The sequence below is a fragment of the Hippoglossus stenolepis genome, chromosome 20 (genome assembly GCF_022539355.2).
Source record: "Hippoglossus stenolepis isolate QCI-W04-F060 chromosome 20, HSTE1.2, whole genome shotgun sequence".
In the NCBI taxonomy this organism is placed as follows: domain Eukaryota; kingdom Metazoa; phylum Chordata; class Actinopteri; order Pleuronectiformes; family Pleuronectidae; genus Hippoglossus; species Hippoglossus stenolepis.
The window spans coordinates 10,234,693-10,259,107 of record NC_061502.1 but is presented as its reverse complement, the minus strand read 5'-3'; the positions used below and the strand labels follow the sequence as shown (position 1 = coordinate 10,259,107).

Genomic DNA, 24,415 nt, shown 5'->3' with positions numbered 1-24,415 from the left:
TGTGTGAGACCTATACTAAAGTTAACTTTAACAAGAAGCTCCATATGCATCATTTTAACAGAGGAAGAAGCAGATTAATCTACTCATATTTATTTACGTTATGCTCGTAAAATTACGACTTTTGTTTCTTCAGCATGGCTCTAATACTCCGTCGTAGTTGACAGCTCCTTGGAGAGGAGGGAAGGGGAAGGTGGAAGGTAAAAAAAGTGAGATGCCTCATGGTTTACATAATTAAACAGTATTAGTCCACTTGACTTGTGTGTGTGTGTTGTTGTGGCTCTGTGAGTGTTTGTTTGTGTGTCTGACCCGTAGCCCCTCTGCGGCAGACACTCCAAGATGTCATAACAGAGGCTGAGCTGGTCATCTTGCTCACAGCTGTAGATGCACTCCAGAGCGACCACCATCAGCTGGTCCGGGTCCCCGATGATCTTCTGCTGGCACTGCAAAGGAGAGGAGAGGGGGGGAGAAGTCAGTGTGTGTGTGTGTGTGTGTGTGTGAAGGGACAACTAACCCTGTAGTCTTTTTGTACAAACACACTGTGGTGATGTATTATTTGGAGTGTATTCCTCCTGTTTGAGTGTTTGTGTGATGCGCTGCATGTTTTTTTAATGGCCAGGGGACCTGTCCTTGGCTGCTCCCTTATGGTCTCATAAATATAACATTTTTAGCACAGGGCTATGACACTAGGCCTGACATGACGAACTGTGTGCGAGTGTGTGCTTCCATTTTGCCGTCCCTTTGTTTATGGCTGGCCTAGTGTGACGGCCTCTACACTTGTGTTGGGGAGTGTGTGGATACTTGCGTCAGGTTTGGAGTGCTGGAAGACGACGAGGGGCAGCGCGAGGTCTCGCTGGGCCAGGGTGACCAGGTATTCTCTGAGCAGACACTTAGCGGCGCCCTCTGTCTGTCCCTCACAGCGGTGCAGGAACGGCACCATCCACTGGAAAGCATCTTTCACGTAGCGCTCGGTGCTGGACTGGTGATGGAAGGACATTTTCTCAAAGACACAGTTTATACAGTATAATAAAATGGTTGGAAACAAGTGCCTAACACACCCATTGACTTACTTATAGCACCTGTCATTTCAAGCTTATGCTTAAGGGCAAATCCTTTTATCCTGGACATTTTTCCCATCTTGTTCAGAAATACTAACCATATCATTTTTAACAGTTCCTGCCTTCAATGTATTGAGACATAGTTTGGTAATAAAACAAGCCTCACAAAACAAATAAGGACGACAGGTCCTTTCTAAAGAAGAACCAAAGATAATATGCAATTCAGTGCCCATGTGTCACTTCCTATATTTTCCTTTTTTATCAATGATGGTCAATCAAGGATGTTTATATTTTCCTTCAGTATTGCAAAGTACAAACCAAGTTCTGACCTTCAGTACAAGCAAACATAATAAAAGCTTTTTGCACATTTCATGAAATGGCTTATATTATATAGGCTTATCTCCACAAATACTGACCAAGGGAAAAATAGGTAAATCTATGCTTGACAACATATATTTTCAAAATTCCTTATGATACTGAACTATTTTCCAGCAGAGTTTAGTTAAGCTCATGTAAATCAAACACTGATAATGACTCTGCTGAACGTTGAGCAGTGATTGTGGCCTAACTATCAAGATTCTAAGTAACTGGAGACATTTGTGTTTTCCTGTTCTCTGAAAGGTGGGAGAAAAATAAGGCTACACAAACCCTGTGAGAACATTTTTTGTTCATATAAATAGAAATATCTCCTCTGTTGTAATGTTTTTAGAACATTGAAAAGAAATTTTAAACTACATTTACAAGAAAACGTGCCATGTGATTAAACTTGAGCTACAATAGCCACAGTACTGTATGTGGGCTGTGCTGTGGATTGTGAGGATGCATATCAGGTTTGTGCCGGGATCTGCACCAGCTATGTGCCAGCTCTGACAGATAAGAGAGCACCCAGGGGGGAAAGGAGAGGCGTGTGCAGGTGCTAAATGCAAACTTGCACACCCACAACCAACATTTTACTTTGCTGTACGACGTCTCTGATAAAGAAAGACATCAGACACAGGCGAGGAGGGAGATTTAATCGGAGCAAGTTTGGTAAACATTCTCACACACACACACACACACACACACACACACACACACACACACACACACACACACACACACACACACACACACACACACACACACACACACACACACACACACACACACACACACACACACACACACACACACACACACACACACACACACACACACACACACACACACCGCCCAAAGGGGGAACCAGTCAAACAGCATGTGTTAGTGCAGTCAACAACATTAGCTGGCTGCCTGCCTATATGGCAGATCCTACTGGCAGTGGTCCTCACAGGCTAAAGCTGGCAGTTATTAGCGACAATTTAGAGGACAGCTCATATTATGTACTCCAAGGGGACTTGTAACTGTACTAAGTGCTGCAGACTGGCTTTCATAGCTCTCTCGCTGCCTTTGGATCGCAAGTTCATGTGGTCAGATATCAGGGATTTCAGGAATGAAAAGGAACTGATTTACTGTGGGATTTCTATTCATCACTGCAGTTTTTCTGTTGGATTTTTGCCTATTCCAGCTGTTATTTCCTGTATGTGTAAATATACTTGGCAATTAAAAGAATTCTGATTCTGATTCTATTGGTGAACATTATGTTCTTTAAAGGCACAATCAAGTCAATGACAAAAGTCTGGAGCTTTAAAATTAAATGTAATTGTAGGCAAATAGCCTGAAAGTTATCTCTTATCTATCTTTTAGACAATTAACACCTCAGTTACTGTGAATTAAAAAAAATTACACTGTTTATAATTATAATAATTACACATTATAATTAATAAATGAAAAATACTAATATAATAGGGGGTTATATCAGTAACAACATGACCTTCTTTACATTTTTTGCCAAAACTGTGAATGACTATTGAGAGCAACACCCTGCAAACAATTTAAAAATACTTCCTTAAATGATTTTATAAAATAAGAATGTCCCTTTAAAAATAATTATCGGTTAAAAAACATTAAGACAAAACGTTTGCCAAGGAAAAGGTGAGAATGTGAAATCTGAAAGGTGCAAATTGTGCAACTTACATTATTCATGAGCAGGCGGAGCTTATCGATGTCGCTTAACTGTTGCAGCTCTTTAAATGTCAGACTCAATTCGCACGATGTTTCATACACAAGCGTTTCCATGGTGACCAGGTCATCGCACAGGAGCGTCAACCCTGGGATCTCCCGCTCCTTCCCCAGGCGCACCAGTGACAGGGCGCAGTCCACCTGGTGTACGGTGAGAAATTGCAATGAGAGAGAAAGAAAGAAGAAAAGAAATAAAAAAGGAATATTAGAAGATGAAAGTGAATGAGAGAGCAAACCACAATCCTGCTAACTAACACACAAACGGGCATGAAAACGTAACCTCCTTGGCGGACGTAAAAATATTTTCAGTAGTACTGACAGATGCTGATCCCAAACCAGACTGTTTCCATAAAGCTAATTACAGCTCGCCTTATCCCAGTAATTAACCTTACAAATTAGTGTTTCTGCTAATACTGAAATCTGCCCATGTGATAATATTAATAGGAATCCTTGAGTCCAAGAGAATGTTTGTACCAAATTTGAAGGGATTCTCTCAAGGTGTTGCAGCGGTATCACATTAAAAAGGCAAAACATTTACTTTGTGAAACATCCGTGACCTTGACCTATTGACCACCACTATCTTATCAGTTCACCCTTGATACCAAGTGAACATTTGTACCAAATTTGAAGAAAATCCCTGAAGGCATTCTTGAGATATTGCGTTCAAGAGAATGGGACGGACAGACAGAGGCATAAAAATGAAACAAATGGATTGGTCAGCCTGTCGACTGAGTGATGACGGCAATAAACATGAAAAGACATTAAAAACAAAAGGAGAGAATATAAATTGGACAGAAGGAACATTATCAAATGCATTCGTCACACTCTCTCACACACACACACACCACACAAAGTCTCTATTTGGAAGCTAATGAAAATGATATGACTGTAAAGCTAATACGTGAACCGAGGGCGTAAGATGTAAATAAAGCCGCCATTTTAACTGCATTAAAAATGCTGTCACAAATCCAAACCACTCTCATATTGCAAACAGGAGAGGCCATTCAATTATGCTGAATGCCTTTTCAGCATCGAGTGATGGCAAACGCATCCTTCGTCTCATGTAATATATTTAACACTCTGTACATTATTAAAGTCTTGTCTCGCTGGCTGTATTTTAACGATCTAACCACAAGCTCTGACGTGTATGCGGCATGTGTCCAAATCCACTTTTGCTCATTTCACAGAAAAATAAAGTGTTGCTCTGTCAGGCGCATGTTTTTTTAAAAAAAGGTTGTACTTTGTCTCTTAATTAATCATGGGTGTGTTCTGGGCATGACATGCACTAAACCAACCAGAGAGCCATCTCTAATTCCCTTTAAAAGCCAGATGCCGTTGCACTTTGGCGTATTGCAAGCAGACCATCTGTGTGTGTAACAAGTGTGCATGTGTTGTGCACCCGCCTATGTAGGTGTGAATAACTCTCTTGATAAAGCAGCCTTATATTAAAAGTGAATTACACATGACTATGTAGTTGACTTCAGGAGTGCAATCATTTTCTGATGCCTCAAGGTCCTGTACTAACAATGCACCTGACCACATATCATATTAAGACGCCCATGTGTGTACAGATGGGCCTGAGTAGATCTGATAATGTATGTGAACGTGTGCACTGCATTGTAAAACGACAGCTGTGTGAGTCTGGGACCAGCAAAGGCCCTTGTGTTTTGTTTGTTCATAGCAACACTAGCAGCTCTGTGACATTGTAATGTGTATTGTAAAGATGAAGCCAAATTGTAAAACAAAACCAAAAATATAGTTTAAACCAAAGTTGTGAAGTGATCATGGTTCGAGATGAAAAGGCCAAGGAGAAGTTTGCGAAGCCCATGAATGTGAGCATGAAAACCCAACAATTGTGAAGATGATTCAACTACTCATGCAGTGTTTCCCCTAGGTTTACAGCTTTTTGGGGGCGGTGGCGGGGTAGGCGGACACGGACACAAAAACTTAAAGGAATCATGATGTTCATGTGCGCGCACGTGTCAGTGTCAGTGTGTGCGCGCATCGGGATGGAACTCCGCCGTGCACGATACAGAGAGCAGAGGAGAAATCTAAACGCGCGACCATGTAGAGACAGAAATGACATGCCGTCACGTAAATAAGATAAATAACATAAGGCCATTTAGTTTGGTTAATAAAAGAGCAAGCTATAGACCTGTTTTATAGGAAAGGTAACCTTAAATGACTTATGTTGAGATCTGGCGCTATATTAAAAAAACAATTTTTTTTAAAAATGAACTTGACCTTCCAGGGGGGGCGGGGGGTGCCGTTGGGGGGGCGGGGCGCATGACATCTAATTAAGGAAAGAATGTGGAAGAAACACTATAGACACTATAGTCAAACACAACACAGCACAGAAGCTCTGCAGATATCCAACATTTGTGAAACCTGTGATGTTTAATCTCTGCAACGTGACATTTGCTGAATTACCTTCTGTGGTTGTTATTGACGCTGTACTTTATAGTGCTGTCTCTCTGCATTGTTTGGACAGTAACAGAGGTTCTTCAAAGCGAGGCAACACATAATTGAAAACCCGTTGCTGTGAACACATGAAACGTAAAGAAAACAACAATATCTCACCAATCCAAGCCCAAATGGAACCTATCAGTCACAACCAATATCCAATCATTAGTCCTTGGACAACACAACAGGAAAGATTCGGGGATTCTGACTACTCGCATTGATAAAATTTCATCCAGAAGAGCAACCAATCAATATCCGACCACCTTTATGCTGGCAGCATGCCCAGCCAATTGATGCTCATCCACCTGTGGATAGAAGCCAATCAATAGCAGATGCCGCTGGGCCCCTGTAGTGATGATTGCTTACTCTCCACCTTTCAGAGGAGAGCCCATTGACATAGTGGTTAGAGTAGCATCTTGCTTGCACATGCACACAAACACAGAGGTTCTGCAACCTCATCCTCTTCAGTTTATCTCAACAAGTTTCTGGCTGAATAAATAAATGCCTGCCTTCATTTGTCTCTCACACACACACACACACACACACACACACACACACACACACACACACACACACACACACACACACACACACACACACACACACACACACACACACACACACACACACACACACACACACACACACACACACACACACACACACACACACACACACACACACACACACACACCTCGAGTCAGAGCCCGAGCAATTAGGCACGAGAGAGAGGAATCTATTGATCTCACTGTGAGTAAAGATCCTCTGAGTTCTCACCATCCCTCTCTCCTTATCTCCTGCTCCTGCTCTCCAGAGATAGATTCCCCCGCCAGCAGCAGACAATTCAGATGTTTAAATTTCTCACTTTTTAATTACCACCTTGTCTCCATGCCCTCCCCTTCTCATTCTCTCCTCCAATAGGGACACAACAATCCAACTTTTTTCAGCCCTGAGACTGAAACTAGTACTTGGGCTTTGGGTATCAGCTGATGCAGAGTACCGATCTGATATCGGGGTTTAATTATAAGCGTATACTTCACTGTGTGGAAGAGAATATAGGGTCATACTTAGCTGTTGCTAGCGTGTAATGCTTGTACACTGCTGAACCTTTGTTTTTAGCTACCTCCATACAATATTAGCTCTCCTTTCTCGAAATAGGTCTACCATCACACTACCGACAGACAATGTAGTCCGTGGGAATCTAGACATAAACATAGGTCCTGGTCACACCTGACAACGTGGTCGGTGTGATCAGATCTCAGGACGCATTGAGGATGCATTTGGGTGACCTGAGTGACCCGATCACAAGTGGACAGCGTTCAGCATGAGTGTTAACACCAGGCATCAAAATGTGCCCTGAATGATCGGATCTAACTTCCTTGCTCTATATGCAAATGATCACATGAGTCATTTCCGTTTGGGAAGATCGAACTATGTTGTTTTCACCCAGTCTGAGTTTATAGATGTGCCTGATGTCCCCTGTGCTTGTGTGTATGTCAATGTGTTTATGTGTGTTTCTGTGAGTCAGAGAGAGAAGTAGAGGTAGAGAGCAGTGTCAGGAGGGGCTTGATTAAACAATACTGCCTGTAAAACGTGCACGTAATATTGACGAAACATTTTACCTGTTTGAAACAAATAGAAACCATTGTGTGTTGATATTGTGGCGGTGAAGCGTAGAAAAGCTTTGAGTCATTGTGAAACTGTCGCGGGTCAGAGGACGTCAGCTGAGTAGGACGTCATATGTGGCGCAGAATGAATTTAAAGTTCACAGTTAAAAGAATGCTGCCACCTCCAGATGTGGTTTGAGTTACTGGCTCTCAGGACACATTTGGATGCCTTCAGACCTGAACTTAGCACTGACCACTTGTGATCTGATCACACAGGACAGATGTTAGCGATGTCACCGATACCTGATCCAGACTTTTGAGTCTGCCCTAGATCGTTGCATCCCTCCTCTTTACCGAACTTCTATCCTCTGCCTCCCTCTCGGTCTCGAGTTTCCTTTTAACCATCTTTTACTCTCCTGCCTGTCCAATCTCCGTCCTTTCTTCCAAACATAATTTTCACACGTTCTCTTTAACCGTGTTCAATTTAACCATCTTCTCTCACTTAGCACTTCCTGACAGAACTTTGCAACAGTAATTATGGTTGGTCTTTGTTTGAACTCTAACTCTGGATTTTTGCCTTCTTTGTATGCCCGTCTCTGCTCTGTCTGCTTTTTCCAAATTGAACCGTCATTTTGTGACATTTTGTTGTTAATGGTGTTTCAAACAACACTTGTTTTTAACACCCCTTATTTCTATCCTTTCACCCCCCCTTACAACTGGTTATTTTCTTTCCCACAGACAGCTCTCTTCATGAGATTACTTTCTTTTTTTACCTCAACATCTGTTAGTGCTGTCCTCCCCTTTTCTTTTTTGTAACGTACTCTATCCTAACTGGGGATTTTGCATTGGCCCAGCTTTTTGTCTTTTCTTCTTTCTTGTGGTTGCACTTCCATTCTCTGATTTTTCAAACCTCTCTTTCTCTCTCTCTTTCTTTCTGAGTCATCTTGTCAATCTTCCCATTCAGCGCCTCGCTTCCTGCCGCTCTGTGACTGCTTCAGAACATTCACGCTTTCTCTGATGTGGCTCCTTTTAATCAAACCCCATTTTCCTCTATTAAATCGCTCTCCCAAGCATAAACATGGCCAGATGAAGGATGGGAGGAGGGTGCAAACGAGGGAGAACAAATGAGATGAAAAAAGTAAAGAGGGTAGGAAGTAGGGGGTGGGGGAGAGCTCGGCAAATGGCAACAGAGTTGTTTCGGTGTCTCTCTCTGTCGCGTCTCAGTGTGTGTCTGAAAGCGAGAAAAAGAAGTGTGTGAAAGAGCAGGAGACATGAGCGTTAGGGACGCTCCCAAGAGGCTCCTGGAGTAACGCGTGAGAGAGCAAAAGCAGATGAGGTCTAATTAAAAGGGAACAAGAGAGAGAATGAAAGAGAGAGCCTGTGTGTTTCCTAGACATTAACAGAGACCTCCTTCTACACAAACACTTTGTCAATCACTGTCTCCCATTTCTCCTTCGTGGATGATGAAAGATTCTCCAGTCGGCTTGGAGATTGAGCAATGCACCCCCCCCCCAAATCTTCCTCCTTCATCCTCCTTACACCCAGTGAAGGGGATGAAATGGAGAGATGAAGGGGAAAGACATGACTGCACCCTAGTTAGTCCTTTCACAAAGACAAAAGAGAGCCCTGTGACAACCTTGATCCATCACTGTGAAGGAGGCAAAGAGGCGAAAGAGCCGCGGTGTGGATTGTGTGGGTGGAGAGAGTGGGCAGCTCCGGCAGTTACATCCCATTACTCCACTAAACAAGTCCTATCAAGTCCTATTTTTCAGTTACAGCAACAGAACTGCACATGACAGAAGCTTTGGTTACTCTTCATTAGAAGCCCATATGGCAAATATGATAATGTCTGTCACAGATAGGATCAAAGTGACCTTGACTGATGGAGGTTGGCAACATCTCTTCTGCAGCCTGAATCCCTGTTCATCACATTTTCTCCTCCAATGAAAGAAGAGATAACGAAGGAAAGAAATCTGTAACGGCAACAATCCTCCCAGTTGCCAGATGTCTATTGATTCCTCTCTGCTGCTGGAATTTTCAACTGAGGATCCTGAGAAGGAACCTGATCAGGGTGCGAAAACAGGTTTTACAATCAAAAAGAGGAATTTCTACCAGTTGGATTTAGACAAAAAAAAATACTAATTGCAAGGTGAAAGTGAGGACAACAGAATGTCCCAGGATTTTGTGCAAGTGGTAGCTGCTGAGAGCCAAAACGCTTGAGGAACACTTCCTTGCAGCCAGCTGTCTGAACACATACTTCCCCAGTTTAAAGCCACGACTAAAAGATTTAAAGACAAAGACTGAGGTAAACTGATGATCTAGTTCTTATGACAACCATGTTATAGAGCAATAGTGGGGGTGAAAAACACTGCCATCACGAGAAGGGTCGAGATGCATTAACCACATTAACACAGGGGGGTAACAACACACACTTTCAGACAGTCTCACATGGAAAACATTCATAGTGTTGCACTTAATTGTTCACGAAAAAAGTGACAGAAATAGTTGACGGAATGACAAAGAGCTTGAAAGCTTGGTTGGACGTTGCAGTGTACTGGTGTTCGCACCTGTCTGGAGCAGGAGTCGATGTCCTGGGCTCTGCTCTGATACCAGTCCGTCAGCAGCTCGATTGGGGGTGAGGCTGCGCGGAACCTCAGCAGCTCTGGAATCTCCTCGTACAGGAAACTGTCATCATCGAACAAATTCTGGTCCAGCACCGCTCTGAGGAGGACATGGGGAAAGAGTGTTTTTAATGTGTTTTGCTAACATATGTATTGTAGGAAAGCAATTGGTCGGGTGATATTCTTATTTATTCAAAACCTAAAAGACCAAAATCAACAATTAATCATTTGTATATGTGTAAAGCCAGTGTCTGATATATCTCAAACCTCTACACCATGGAGGTTTATTAATATTGAATAAACTGCGTGTCCAAATCGTACAAATTTCAACACTGCACTTCCTCACTCCTAACAATACACATGCCAAATGTGAAGCTGATAAAATTAACGTTTTTTTTTAAATATAGAATTCCATGGATGCATCAATTAGCCAAAGCTTGTTAAAAACTATTTTGGGGAATTGAGTCCACCTTCTTTAAATATTGTAATGACTTCCTCAGTAAGGATTAATGGGTTTAGGGCTGAAGGTCAAAAAAGGGTCAGAAAGTATTAGGGGGCAGACTGACAGTGTTGCTTTTGATCTTTTCATGGGTTTGTTGAGAATAACGAAACTAGAATATCACCAGCCTTGTTTTTTCAGGGGGAGTAGACAGGGTTGGATCCAAAAAGGGAGGGAAAACAAGAAACAATACAAATATGGAGAATAAACCACAGAAGCAGAGAAGGAAAAAATAAAAATAAGCTTGTGAGACGATACATGTCATAAACAAGGTCTTAAACATCGCTGGCATCATCGTAACTCCACACGGTATCACAATTTCACCCTGCAGTTCCTGGCCAAGGATGCCACAGCTGCCAGCTGATAATGTGACTGTGAACCAAAGAGCAATAAAAAAGAAAAAAACTTGCAAAAATAAAATTGCAAATGAAGCTGGCCTCCGTACATGAGCAGGCAAATTCGCATAAATTGGCGGTGCAACGAGATCTGGTATTAGTTTGTTATGGTTCTGTTTGGATAATAGGATGTCATGTTTCGTTTCACGTAATGATGCCAACATAAGCATCTGTCCCTTACTGAGCAGAAATTCTTACAATCCTACGCTGTGAGATGCTTTATTATCATGGGCAGGGTAAGAGTTTATTATAAAATACAGTATCTTATCGTCCAAGCTTGGTTTGTTGTAATGCTTTCCCTGCAATGCCATGATGCCGCGTGTTTATATCCAGAGTGATGTCACGGTTTACCTGCACTCCTCTGTCTCGCACCAGTCCATCTCTCTGTGTCTCTGCTCATCCCATGGAATTAATACCAACTCGCCTCTGTCATCCAGACTGGGGAAAAAAAAAAAAGAGGCAGTATTAGACATAGAGGAAGAAAGGAGGAGAGACATACACAATTTGAAGAAGGGTCAGTTTTATGGAAAAGCACAAGTGCAAATATAACTTGAATGGCGCTCAGTGGAGAGCATACCTCCCCCCAAGCCCCAACAGACCCTTTAAATTCAATCAAAAGCTGCACCAAATTTCACACACCCATAGATATGAGTTCTCTAAGTGGGTCAGTTTTTTCTTCAAGATCCATAAATTATTCTGTGGGAAACCGGTGAAATTGTCAAAAGGCAAAACCTCATAAAGTGAAAAGAAATTCCTGGATCCGCTCCCTGATCTGGATCCACACCAAAATATAATGGTTTCTTTCTGCCATGCGGTTGTATTCCTCCAGCAACCAATGCATCGTCCAAAACTAAAATGTGACTCTAAGTGAACATTCGTGCCAAATTTGAAAGGATTTTCTCAAGGCGTTCTTAAGATTATGCATTCACAAGGTAAAAAAGGGTTTTGTAAGGCAACAGGGACCTTGAACTTTGACCACCAAAATCTTATCAGTTTATCCTTTAGTCAAATTGGACAGTTGTAACAAATTTGAAGAAATTGCTTCTAGGGCTTCACAAGAATGGGACGGGAGGATAACCCAAAAACTTAACACCTACGACCACTGGCTTTTGTGTCATAAAAACATATCAGGGCAAAAACCAATGAGCAGGGGTCCAAAAATAAACCACTCCTTCCCACCCACCTATAATCGCACCTGATAAATCATCAGAGAAATTTACGGTCTCGTACTAAACATTGGTCATAAACTAGAGGAAAACCCAGCTGAAAGGCAGCAAGACATGGGGAAGGGAAAAAGCAGAGAATAGTAAGAGAAGAAACATGTACTAGAGGAAAAAAAACACAAAAGCACATCAATAAACAAGTCAAAGAACTTTTCGAAAAAGAGTCTGAGTCGTGCCTCGGCTGTAAATGGCAAGGGCTTTTATTTTCTAAATTCCATGTTGGTGCTATGCTTTACTTCTTCCTGGTCTCCTTGAGTGTGACAGGTGTGAGGGAGAAAAATAGGTAAGGATGAATAGGGAAGTGAAGAATGACTCTGTAACCTCGCGTGTCACTGGTGACATGACTCAGACAGACGAACACACACAGAAATATACAAATGCACCAACACACACCGAGTCACTGGGGTGAACAGAAGCCGTTTGATCCCTTATCCTGCGATTAAAGCTTTTCATCTTGTTATCTATTTGTCTGTAGAGAGAAAAATAAGTACTGTTGTTGTAAAACTCAAGGAGATAGTTCGGGCTACAAATCATCTATAAGTTACAAGGGAAGAGCGCACACTCTCACACTCTCACACACACGCTGCTGCTGCTTTTTTAAAACACGGCCATAAATTCTATGCAATCACGAAATACATAAGAAGTGTCCAAGAAGCTGATTTGATTTATGTCAGGATGCAAAAGTAGAGGGAATTTTTTTTAACCAACACTTCAACACAACTTCTTCCTTTTAAAAGATGACAAACATCGAGAAATCTCACTGCTTCTCCCTTAAAAATCTCATCCTCTTTTTTTTTTCTTCTTCCTGTCGTTCCCTGAAGCCATGCTCCTCTTTCTTCATTAAAGACAGCCAGGTTAGAGGGTGGAGAGTAAATATTGGTGTGAGCACTCGGATATCGATGCGAGGAATGAGTTATTTCACGTCCCCTCCCCTAATCTACTCCTCTTCAGCCTGAGAGAGAGAGACGAGGCGAAAGTGGGGCGGCAGGAATATGGAGATGGCATTCGAGTATATTTTCATTTCCACTGGGCCGAACCCTTTTCGAGCTGCAGGCAAAGTTCTTGCAACAAAAACACAACTATTGTGCATTCTTCCACGTGTACAGGGTTCCCTCAAAGAATCTGATCAATATTACAGGAGAAAGTTTCCCCCCCTTCCAGTGAAGCAAGACAAATAAATAGTGAGTGAGCTCCAAAACAGATGGCTTGGGCCGGCTCCTTCTGCTGCAGTGTCGGAGCGAGTGCTGTTGAGGCAGCAGTTGGTGCTCACAGGCTGGGGAAAATAGGAAACTGCCCCACAGCGGCAGAGCCATGATGGATGCCCACTGCAGAGCCACAGCCGCCTGACCTCCATACAAACTCAGACATGGCTAATAAAAGGGTGCAGTATAGTGGGGTGTGTATGTGTGCGTGCCTGCGTGTTTAAAAACTATATGAGCAGTTATATCTATACGGTAAATGTTTTTTAGCTCATGACTCCAGGGGACTTAAGCCTTGTACATGTGTTCATTTGTTGAAATGTAGTTGTGGTATTTATATATATAATAAATACTCACAGAGAGAACATAGGAATTGTGAAGGAAGGGGATAAAGGTGAGGAGAAATCCAGAGTCTGTCACCTCTGTTACAGAACCATAAGGGGTCTGAGGAATGATTCCTTCCCCTCTGACACACTCCTCCATCATCTCCTTCTCACATCCCCTCGCCCAAAGTTCCCCCTTCAGTGCTCTTTCATTCTCACAGCTGAAATGTATTGTGAAATGAAAAAGTAGAACAAGAACTACGGTTGCAATTATTGCAGCCAGTATTGTATCATTTTAAGGTGTTCATATTTTATATGTAATTTTTTAAAAAGTGGCCATTGAGTCTCTTTCCTATTATTTTCTTTCCTGCGTGACAGTCAGCCCTGAAGCTGTAGCTTACACTAGTGTAATGGAAGAACATGTCCGTGTGTGTGTGTGTGTGTGTGTGTGTGTGTGTGTGTGTGTGTGTGTGTGTGTTTCTCAAGGACAGAAGAAGACTCCCGCTGTGTAAAGGTGAGAACAAAGGAGCCAACGTGTGAAAGGTCTTTAAGCATGTGCTCCATAAGGGATGTGATTCTCATGTTGAATGGTTTCAATTTGCGACGTAGTGACAAGTGAGACTTGTTCATTCCAGAGAGGTGTTAATATTCATTTCCAGACATAAGGAAGGGTGGGTGACCCTGAAGTTTCTATGTGTCATAATGGCAATTGTTGTATGAGGAGAATCAAAAAATATATATATGGGAGCATAAAATGACAGGCTACTGGTTTTTCAGTTTGGGTAAATGTGTGTGTACACTTAGACCCTTTTAGACCTCCTCACGACTGTATACCTCCACAAATCAATAGAGTTGCAGGTAAAATCCATATCTCACTCATATTTTCTCATGATTGGAATATGAATTCTTGAGTTACGGCCAAATCAGTGTTTTGCCAGGTCAAAGTGACCCTAACCTTGGGTGCAAGTGAATGTTTGTGCCAAATTTGTGGAAATTCCCTGAAGGTGTTTCTGAGTTTTCATGTTCACCACAATGGGATAGAGGGATGGAGGGAGAGGCAACATGATGTGGGTCTCACCTGGCCTCAGGCAGCAGAATGGTGTACTCATGTGGAGAGGTGGTTTCTGGGAAATTGTTAAGGATGGCTAGTCGGTGCTGGAGGAGATCCGCTCCGTGGTACGTGAAGAGGATGTCCAGAGCCTGCACGTTACTCTCCTGTAGACAAATCAGGAAACCCGCCAAAAATTATGAGATTACATTACTCAAAGAAATGAAGGTAAACATACTTAAACACATGTATCTATTTAACACAAAGGAAGGTTTGTTATTCTGTCAAGCAGATTTACGTCAATGAGAGGCTATATAAAAGAAACACCTCCCTGTATAACACAACTCAGTTCATCAAACTGCAGGGACCTTTGTATTAGACTGCGTTTGTCTAAGCTAGAGTGTACCTAATAAACCGATAACTGAGTGTATATCAAATTAGAGCCAAACGGAGTTGCAGACAGCTATAGATCAAACGAGACAATTAGTGAGGGAGTATGCAGGAATCTGATGTTACCCTGGCATAGTTCCTCGCGGACAAAACAATATTTTGACTGCGGAACTTCTTGAAGAACTCGGCGTCGTATTTCTGCTCTGCTGCGTGAGGGCCACCGAGTATTTCCTGCGGAGTGTCAGAAAGAGAGAGAGAGGAAGGGGGGGGGGGAGATGGAATATAACAGTGGTTCATAAAAAGACATTTTTGAAGCAGATGTTTATCTTTCCGGAGAAGATGGAGTGAGTGAACGGAGAGAAAGTCAAACTAAAGATGAGAGGAGAGGAGCCAGGAGATGATGTGACTGCAAATGAGTCCAATAAGGCAAAGTCAACAGAGATGCTATTTAAACTTTCAAGCGTACAGCTGTCTGAACCATCTGAGGAAGGTATGAGAGTGTGAGTGTGTGTGTGTGTGTGTGTGCACATACGCATATGTCAGGAGGGAACATTTGTTGTCATGGCCTTTGGCTTGAAGGGATTTATGTGTGTCCGTGTGTATAAAATTTATGTAGCCTTCTGTAGGCCAGACTGTGTGTGTATGTCTGTGTGTGTTTGAGGCCGTTTGTGTGTGTGTGTGTGTCTTGATGGATAGCCTTTGAATGGGCCGTATGCAGACAGAGCCGGCCGAAGTCGGGATGATAAAAACCCTAATATCATATTCATAGACAGCCAGAGAAAATGGATTGGGGCAAGAGGAAATTGCTGCAGTTACCATGACAATGTCCGAATAAAGAGAGAGACGTCATTCTGTCTGTGTTGAATATGTAGCAGAGTAAAATCTGATCTCTCCTCTCCACAGAAGGAGAAAGTGTCGTCCTGTTCATCTGTGATTTATTGTGGATGAGAAGTGCGTGCATGTTAATGCTACTCGTAAATCTAAAATCCAGGGTGTTTCCGAAGTTGCCTGTGTCAAAGTTTGAATCAAAGCTTCCATCGATCCATCTCTCCTGCACTAACACTCATACACTGGAGGTCTATTGGTATAGTAAAACCATTTGTTCTGGTGTCAAACCAGGATTTGTCTCCAAGATAGCAGATTACCAAACTAGTGTGTGATCTCCGGCTGACTGGACAGGAAACGAGAAAGCATTAAGTTGCCAACGTGTAAAAAAAAAAAAAACATTGGCTCATTTAAACATGCAAACACATAATATGGTCGTTTAGTGACCTTCAAACTTCAGACGTCAACTTCAAAGTATGCTAATTGTAGTTAATAGTACATGAAACACAACCTCCTTCCTGTGAGGTCTCAGAGAAGCAAGCTGCAATCCCGTGAGCTACGTTTTTCATAATGAGTCATTAGCTTGGAAAACATCCTCACATACCCCCACATCTCAACATGATCTTTTTATTTATACTAACACAGACATTAGAGGAAGCATTGTGGTATGAATTTTGCAAATGAGCAGCCCTGACTGATGAGTGGCTGATCCAGTCAATTACTGTTACTCTACAACCACTGACCCCTGCCAGGCCATTATAAGTGAATAGGTATATTGTGTAAATATATCTTTCTGTTTGTTTTAGTCATAATTCTAGTATTTCTTCCTTTTTAAGTGTAGTTCTGCCTCAAGATGCTGATGGAGGACTAACTGCACTGAATAGGGTGTTACAAATTTCTGAAATAGTCGTGACACTTGCTTATCTGTTAGGTAGTAAATCTAGATCTGAAATAATAAATCCAATAATGTATTGGCCAAACGACGTGAAACAAAAAAAAGTGTCTGACCATCTTGGTTGGCATTAGCTTAGCATTTTGTCTAGTGTTTGCCAACACTCCACTGTGGCAGTAAGTGACATGTTATATTATGTCTGACACCTTAGTATGAAACCAATGGTACATGAAGTGAATATTGTTTAGGCGGTACGATAATACGATAGAATGACGCCCTAATTTAATATATTTAACTGTTGCAAATTTGCATTGATCAGTTTGGCTTCAGGTTGCGTTTCAAGTGTTGATTTAAAGTATTTCGATAATAGACAGAGGCTATTTTTACCTCGTATGTGTCCAGTCGGTCCAGGTAGGAGAGAAGTTTCAGTCGGCTCCGACACAGCTCCTTCTGCTCCAGAGTTAGCCTAAAGAAACACACACACACACACACACACAAATCATACAACACAAGCTTTTCAACACAATACAACATTTAACGCAAGAGCTCTTCTCAAATTACAAGATCTGAAAATACTTTTTTCCTTTTCTAAAAAGCCAAATCAAACTCCAGGCTTAGTCTGTTCACAGGACTAACACACATGGCTTTAAATTAACTGCAAATTGACCCTATACAGTACACCCACAGGGGCCTACCGTATATAACAATGCTTGGGACCGGGGACTACAGTACCACATAGTGCCCTCCAGATCTAATCATTTTCTAAGCGCAACAAATCAAGTTCTTATAACCATAAGAACCCTTCAGTGTTATGTATGGGATGCTTGATGTCAATGAGGTGAGTGATCGCCCCATGTGAATCAAATCCATTTTCAATGTCATTTAATCACGACCATAAATAAATTGGATGACCACGAACACCAAGGCACTGGGCTATATGGGATCTACCTGCAATTCAATCACTCAAGCTGCTCCCAATGAAAAGGAGCCACGAGGCTGAGAAGCACAGCGAATGGTCAGGTGTGCCCCATCACTTCACACATACTCACACACTCCGAGTTCACTCCGTAAGTAAATAACTTGAACAGGTCGAAGTGGTGGCCAGAGCGCTCTAAAAACTCGGCCTGGATCAACCGCAGTGTGAACACAGGGGAGCTGACCCCTCCACCGCCATCTTAATCCCTAATCCCTCATTACAGAGTGCGCTATCAGGCCGTATCAGGGTTCCTCCACATCGGGCTAACAGAGATTAACAGTGTCTGAACACACTCTCTGGCACATCAAAGAGTGGCGGCTTAGCACTCACGCTGGTGGTAATTATTACTTTGCTCTGCCTCTTCACCGCAAAGTAAGAAAAGTGGAGGTGGAGGGAGGAGAGCGGCGGCAGAATAGAGATGGAGCGGAGATGATACGAGATGCTAGAAAACTATTAGGTGTATGTGTTTGTGTCTGCATGTTTGTGTGCATCTTGCATTTCAAAGCAATTCGAACGGCAGGTTATTACAAGCAGATGGCATCACTCCTCTATCTCTGTACACACCCCAAATATGACTGTACAGGCCAGATATTGAAATGCATAAACAGGCCAACACACTCATATACAGGCACGGAAACACACACACGGAAATGTGGTGTGTGATAAAAGCGATTATCAGAGAGTGCGGGGGACAAAATTGGACTGCATAAACAGACAGAAATACTTTGCATGCACGTGGATGTGACACTAAAAGCACGAACGCACGCGCACGCACACAATATGCTGGTGCAAATGAAAAAATGGGACATCTGACTGAGGTCAGAATCTGATCAGATGAACACAAAGACATTGCAGCACACTGCACGCTTTCATCCTCACTCTCCTTCACCCCATCCTGCTCACTCTCTCACACTCACACACACACACACACACACACACACACACACACACACACACACACACACACACACACACACACACACACACACACACACACACACACACACACACACACACACACACACACACAGTATTGTCCATCTTGTTGTTGCATGCAGAGAGCCAGAGCAGCAGTTATAATGGTCCGTGGTGGATTCTGAATCACTTTATTATGCAGACTGATGAGAAAGAGGCTAAAATGTGAAACTTTCTGCATGCAGTCAAAACGGCAGGTTTTAAAACAAACACTGAACTGGTGCATGACAGTAAAGAATAAAAAAAAGAAAAGAAAGCAATAACCAAGTGCTGACTAAGTCTGTATTTTATGTGACAGGATAACTGAAAGTGCAACACATTGATTAGGGCTGGAGGAGTATACCTTGCAGTAACAAGACAGGATTGGAAAAGTACATTAACATCCATCATTTTATTGGGTACTTTAAACTAAGAGGGAAATTAACATCTTTTAGTATCTTTTATAGGACAGCCAAAGTCGATTGAGTTGATTTTACTCCAGTTACTGAAAATGTGATTCTCTCTTGGACAAACTACGACCTTTAAAAGTGACTTCAAAAAGTATTCTTTACTCTCGTTTGACCTACGAGATAAGAACTGCTTTATTACACTCTTCTGGCTGGTGATGGAAAATGCGCCTGATTGATCATGTCTTTCAAGCACACACACGCACACACAAACACAAACACACAACCTTCAAACATGTAGCAGGACAAGAGATGCACTCTGTGTGACAGTCGATATTTAAATACAGTCCTCATCTACACACAAGAGCAACACAAACACACACACACACACCCACAACACAACACACACACACACAAAGCGCACACAGACAGACATGGTCGGAGCAACTGTGATCGATACCGAGCCATTTCTGTAATGGTGGTGTAGTTAAAAAGAAATTAAGAGAATTATTATCTGTCTCTGGCCTCGGCCACGGGGCTCAAGGCAACATGGTTGGATCCATTAGTGAGGGGCTTCGCTGCACCCAACACACACACACACACACACACACACACACACACACACACACACACACACACACACACACACACACACACACACACACACACACACACACACACACACACACACACACACACGCACAAACACAAACACATTTTGGGGATGTGTGTGAGCATGCTGACACTCTGACTCAGAGATAGGGGAAGGAGAAAAATAGGCATATTTAAAGGAGGTAATTCACTGAGGATTTAATGTAATGTTTCTTTAATGTTTGTAAATTATCGATTGTTTTTACTCCCTCTTATATCTCTTTCTTATCCTCCATCTTTTCTTTATCTACCACAGACTACAGGCCTGAAATAAAGATTAGCAGTTTTATTACACAATGAGCTAAACAGAAAGAAAATCAAACGGGCAAAGGGATGAGGAAACTAAAAAGGGAACCGTGGGATTTACGTTCCACTGTTTCTGCTCTTTCTCATTTGAATGCAGACTGGAGACTCACCGGCTCATCTGTAGAACAATAGAGACCAACTACCAAGCTTTAAATACCCGTAACTACAGTAATTACTTACATATGGCTATGCATCTTAAATCATTCATTTCAGCATATGCACATTTTCCTTTTGCTTGTATTTGGATATTTTAACACACACACGTGTAAATATGTTTGTGAGTTTAGGCTTAGGAGTGTTTCATTATGCAGGTGTGTGAGCATGTGCATGTGTGTGCGTGTGTGTTTGTGCATGAGAGGTGATTAGTGATCACTAAAGGGTTTTTCATTAGTCTTTCCCTGGGCACTCGACAACAAAGGCATAAATTACCTCCAGCAGATTACCCACTAATCTCCACCAACGCTTTTTTTCCCTCTCTCGCTCCCTCATCCTCATTAATGTCATTGCCTTTATGATCCCCTCTCCGGCGTGCGACCTAATCAAACAATCACGGTTAAAATGTGGCAGCATTCGCTCCCATTTCCTCCTGGTTTTGTTAAATGCCTTCACCTCGATTTCTCCTTTTCTTTATTTTGAATAGTGTAATCACTCTTCCCCGCTGATACTGGGAGTAATCATGACTTTAATTTAATCTTTCCGAACAGCAGGTAACAACCTGCCAACAAGGCAGTGACATGGGTCAGTGTCTCCTTTTTTTCTCTATGGGATTTTTTCACCCACCTAACAACTGCTGCTGAGACTTAGAAGCTGGTGTTTGTGCACCGTTTTTAGTCATTTGTCATAAAAGCAAAGTGAGGAAATAGGAGTATTATCCTGCAGAAGGATTATATTTAAAATACAGGCTTTGGTAACTTGCACCAGCCAGGCAGATGCTTGGTAAGAATCTGGCTCCTGCAGCTGAAGGATGGTGTGTGTAACTACTAGTCCCCGGGATTTCATTCAAATAAATCCTCTCATTCCTGTGCATTTAGAATATTGGTAGGATTTCTGCCGGCTATGACTTCTTCCTGTCTTCATATGTTGCCTTACTGAACTACCAAGCTGACTAACCAACTGTCCGACTGGCTGCATACCTGCTAAAGTCCACCTTGGCAAGCAGTTCTTGTCTCTTGCTGTTCTCCTTCTCCTTCTTCTTCTCCTCCAGCTCCTCGTCATCCGACTGCATGTCTTCGTAAGGGAGGTCATCGAGGTCAACATCGCCTGGCATGATAAACCTAGGAAAACGCGGTGAAATCACAGAGGTACAAAGTAAATATGAAGTAAAAGGGCACTCAGAGAGTGCATACCTCCACAAAGGCCCAACAGTCTACTTATGAACTCAGATTAAAGTTCACTAGATTTGGATTTGGATCTGCATCAAATTGCAAATATTCATAATTATCAGTCCCCTAAACATGCCTGCTCTTTTGATGACGATCCATGAATTTCTCTGTGAAATCACAGAAAATGTTGGAAAACACACTATCTTGCAATTTTTAGGGAAATCTTCTGATCAAGATCCACAACAGATTTTTTATGGATTCTTTCCTTTCGCATTTTATTTCCCTAAGTTTAGTTCTACTTCGTCCTGCAGTTATTGCGTAATCTTGCTTCCTAACGGACAAAAAAAGAAAAAACATTATCTTCTTTGTGGAGGTAATAAACAAAAGGAGGCAGACAGAATGAGCTTCAGGAAGAAGCTGTAAAATGTAGATATTGTTATAGCTGATTATGTATGTGGAAGGATTGCGTTGGCGTGTGTGCATGTGTCCGTGTGTGCCCTACCTGCCCCCATCCTCTTTGTTCCCTATGGCTATGAGGGCCTCGAGGTCAGTTCCCTTCAGGCCATACTGCAGCAGCTCCTTGGCAGCATCAACATTCTCCGGGACGCGTTCCACACACTCATGCAGCACCCAGGAGCGCTTGCGGATCTTGCTCTGGGTTAAGGAATGTTGGGAGCGGAGAGGGAGCAGGGATGAGTTCAGAAGAAATGGTGGAATAAAATGAGGTACAGTATGGGGGAATTTGCTCCAAATTGGTAAAAATGATGCGTGAAATAGAGTAACGGGGTCGTGCTGCACTTCAGTGTGTGCGTCTCCAGCTAACCCAAACACATTTACTGTATATTTATAACCAGTCATCTAATATACTCTAAATCCTCGATGCTCCGCCAAAATTCTATTTTCCCCTCTTCTTTCCCAACCCTGATATTCATTTGCTCACATCCTACTTTCTTATTTCTTTCATCTCTTACCAGATAATCCTGGATGGAGGCGATGCTGACGGTACTTTTCCTCCACTGTCTCTGGTAGACCAGATCAGAATCCAGATTATACGCGTGGGCAAGAGACAGCGCCTCACCATATTCCTCATTGTCAATCTGTGAAAGAAATGCACATAAAACGCATTACGAGGACATAAACCAATATGTATGCATATTTTGAACAGACAGCGAAGAAACAAATGTATATAATCAGAGAAGACAAGGACATGAATATTCATTTGAAGGTGATGTAGACAAGTGTCGGAACGGAGCAGACAGCAGCTCTAATTAAGTAGCAAATTAAGTTTTCTGATGTTATATTTAAAGTTGGGCGCAAAACAACACGACTGCAAAACAATGAATTCATTGCCTTTTCTGTGATATACTTTTTAATGTTTTTTTTTTAACCTAATTATCATCCAAGGGGTATATTACCTATTTAATCAAGAGAAGTAAATTAATAAAATACATTAAATGAATTCAAACCACGTGATATTTACAGCAAATCCCCAAGTCAAAGAAGTCATGAGAGAAAAGTTAATGGCCCACTTTTTTCATCACTCTGAAGGACAAAGAAGGTTTTAAATAAGCCTGTGCAATAGCTATGGCACTTCCGAAATCCTTGAGTACGCACAATGAATACTCAAAGACTGAATGGGAACAACTCAAACATGCAGATTTCAATCTTTGTAGCAATGTGACACAGACTGAATTGGATCTGCTGCAGAGGGATAAGGAGAGAGACTAAAGAGGAATCAAATATTTGGGGGACATTTGAAGAAAGAAAATCCGCAGGGGCAAAGGAGATCCGTCAGTCTGAGCCCGAGGAGCTGGTCATACAGGATGGAGACAGATGGCCTGAACTTTTCAGACCTTATTTGGGATCAGCGCCGCAGGGAACAGACTTACTAACTCAAAAAGTCCTTGAAAACTACAAACTATGGAAGTGAAATTCAAAGAAAAACCAAAATCTCTTACATCTCCCTATTACTATGAGTGAGTCGAAAATATAATGTAAGGTTCAAAAGTAAAAAGCAAAAACATATTCAAATTGACTTTTCTAAATGTTTTAATCTAATTCTGAGTGTGGGAGAATTTCATGTGAGCAATATATTGAAATTAATTACACCTATATTTCAAAGTGGTGACAAATTGAACCCCTAACATGCGTCACCAGCTGTATGGACAAGGACAACATCAACTCCTGTGTAGTTAAATCCCTCAATGACAACAATGTCCTGCATGAAGGTCAGACTAGATTCATGCCTTACCATCGCACATGTGACATATATTTATCCTCAGCACTCATTAACACACATTATCTATACCACTTATCCTCATGAAATGTCACGGGGGAGCTGGAGCCAATCCCAGCTGACATTGGGCGAGAGGCGGCGTACACCCTCGTCAGGTCGCCAGCGAAACGCATCCACACCTACTGTCAGTTTAGAGTCTCCAATTAAGCTAACCCCAATTTGCATGTCTTTGGAACTCCCACTCTGAGAAAACCCACGCATGCACAGGAATTTGAACTGGGATACGAACCAAGAATCTTCTTCTTGCCACAAGTGCAGCTAAATAAAAACAACTATGGTTTTGGAGATTTCGAAAAAGGCTTTTCCCTTTAATTATTAGTGGCACGGTGGGGTAAAATCTATTAGGTCTCATTAACAGATGTGCAATGGAAACAAAAGAACCAATTACTTCAAGCAGCACTTCAACATATATACATCAATGAAAATCTACAGCCCGTGGTATAACAGCAGGAAACAGAGGTCAAATGTGTGATGTTTTCTGATGACCAGGCTCTACTGTCGCCCTCCACACACGTCTACTATGGAGCCTGGACATCCTCCACAAGTTCCGACTAACATGGGCACTGACTGTAAATATGGAAAATCATAATACATATTTAGGCTGTGAGTATCAATTCCACTGGACATTTTGGCACGGCAGTGAATGAGCTGGATGAAAAGGCAAAGTGGGCTTTTAACGCCACCAAAAGAAAAAAAAATTCTGGTTAAAATTCATGTTAAGACCTGGCTCTAGAATCTAAATTCAGTGACGGACCCGATAATATTATACGGTGGTGAAGCATGGGGTCCATTAACAGCCAAGACCTCCCAAAATGGGAAAAACACCCACTGGAAGCCCTGCATGCAGAATGGTGCAAAAATAT

The 24,415-nt window shown here is 42.1% G+C and overlaps 1 protein-coding gene across 2 annotated transcripts in view; it reads right to left on the bottom strand.

Moving 5' to 3' along the window:
* Nucleotides 1-24,415, bottom strand: part of nbas (NBAS subunit of NRZ tethering complex) — a 155,705-nt gene that overhangs the window by 106,930 nt on the left and 24,360 nt on the right. For both annotated transcript variants that reach the window (XM_035143684.2, XM_035143683.2), the window contains exons 16-26: nucleotides 22,228-22,353; nucleotides 21,759-21,910; nucleotides 21,068-21,208; nucleotides 17,028-17,106; nucleotides 15,050-15,154; nucleotides 14,564-14,700; nucleotides 11,092-11,178; nucleotides 9,793-9,946; nucleotides 3,111-3,296; nucleotides 803-976; nucleotides 307-440 (exon numbers count right to left, since the gene is read on the bottom strand). In XM_035143684.2, the coding sequence (XP_034999575.1) occupies nucleotides 307-440; nucleotides 803-976; nucleotides 3,111-3,296; nucleotides 9,793-9,946; nucleotides 11,092-11,178; nucleotides 14,564-14,700; nucleotides 15,050-15,154; nucleotides 17,028-17,106; nucleotides 21,068-21,208; nucleotides 21,759-21,910; nucleotides 22,228-22,353 (1,475 nt within the window). The remainder of the gene's footprint in view (nucleotides 1-306; nucleotides 441-802; nucleotides 977-3,110; nucleotides 3,297-9,792; nucleotides 9,947-11,091; nucleotides 11,179-14,563; nucleotides 14,701-15,049; nucleotides 15,155-17,027; nucleotides 17,107-21,067; nucleotides 21,209-21,758; nucleotides 21,911-22,227; nucleotides 22,354-24,415) is intronic.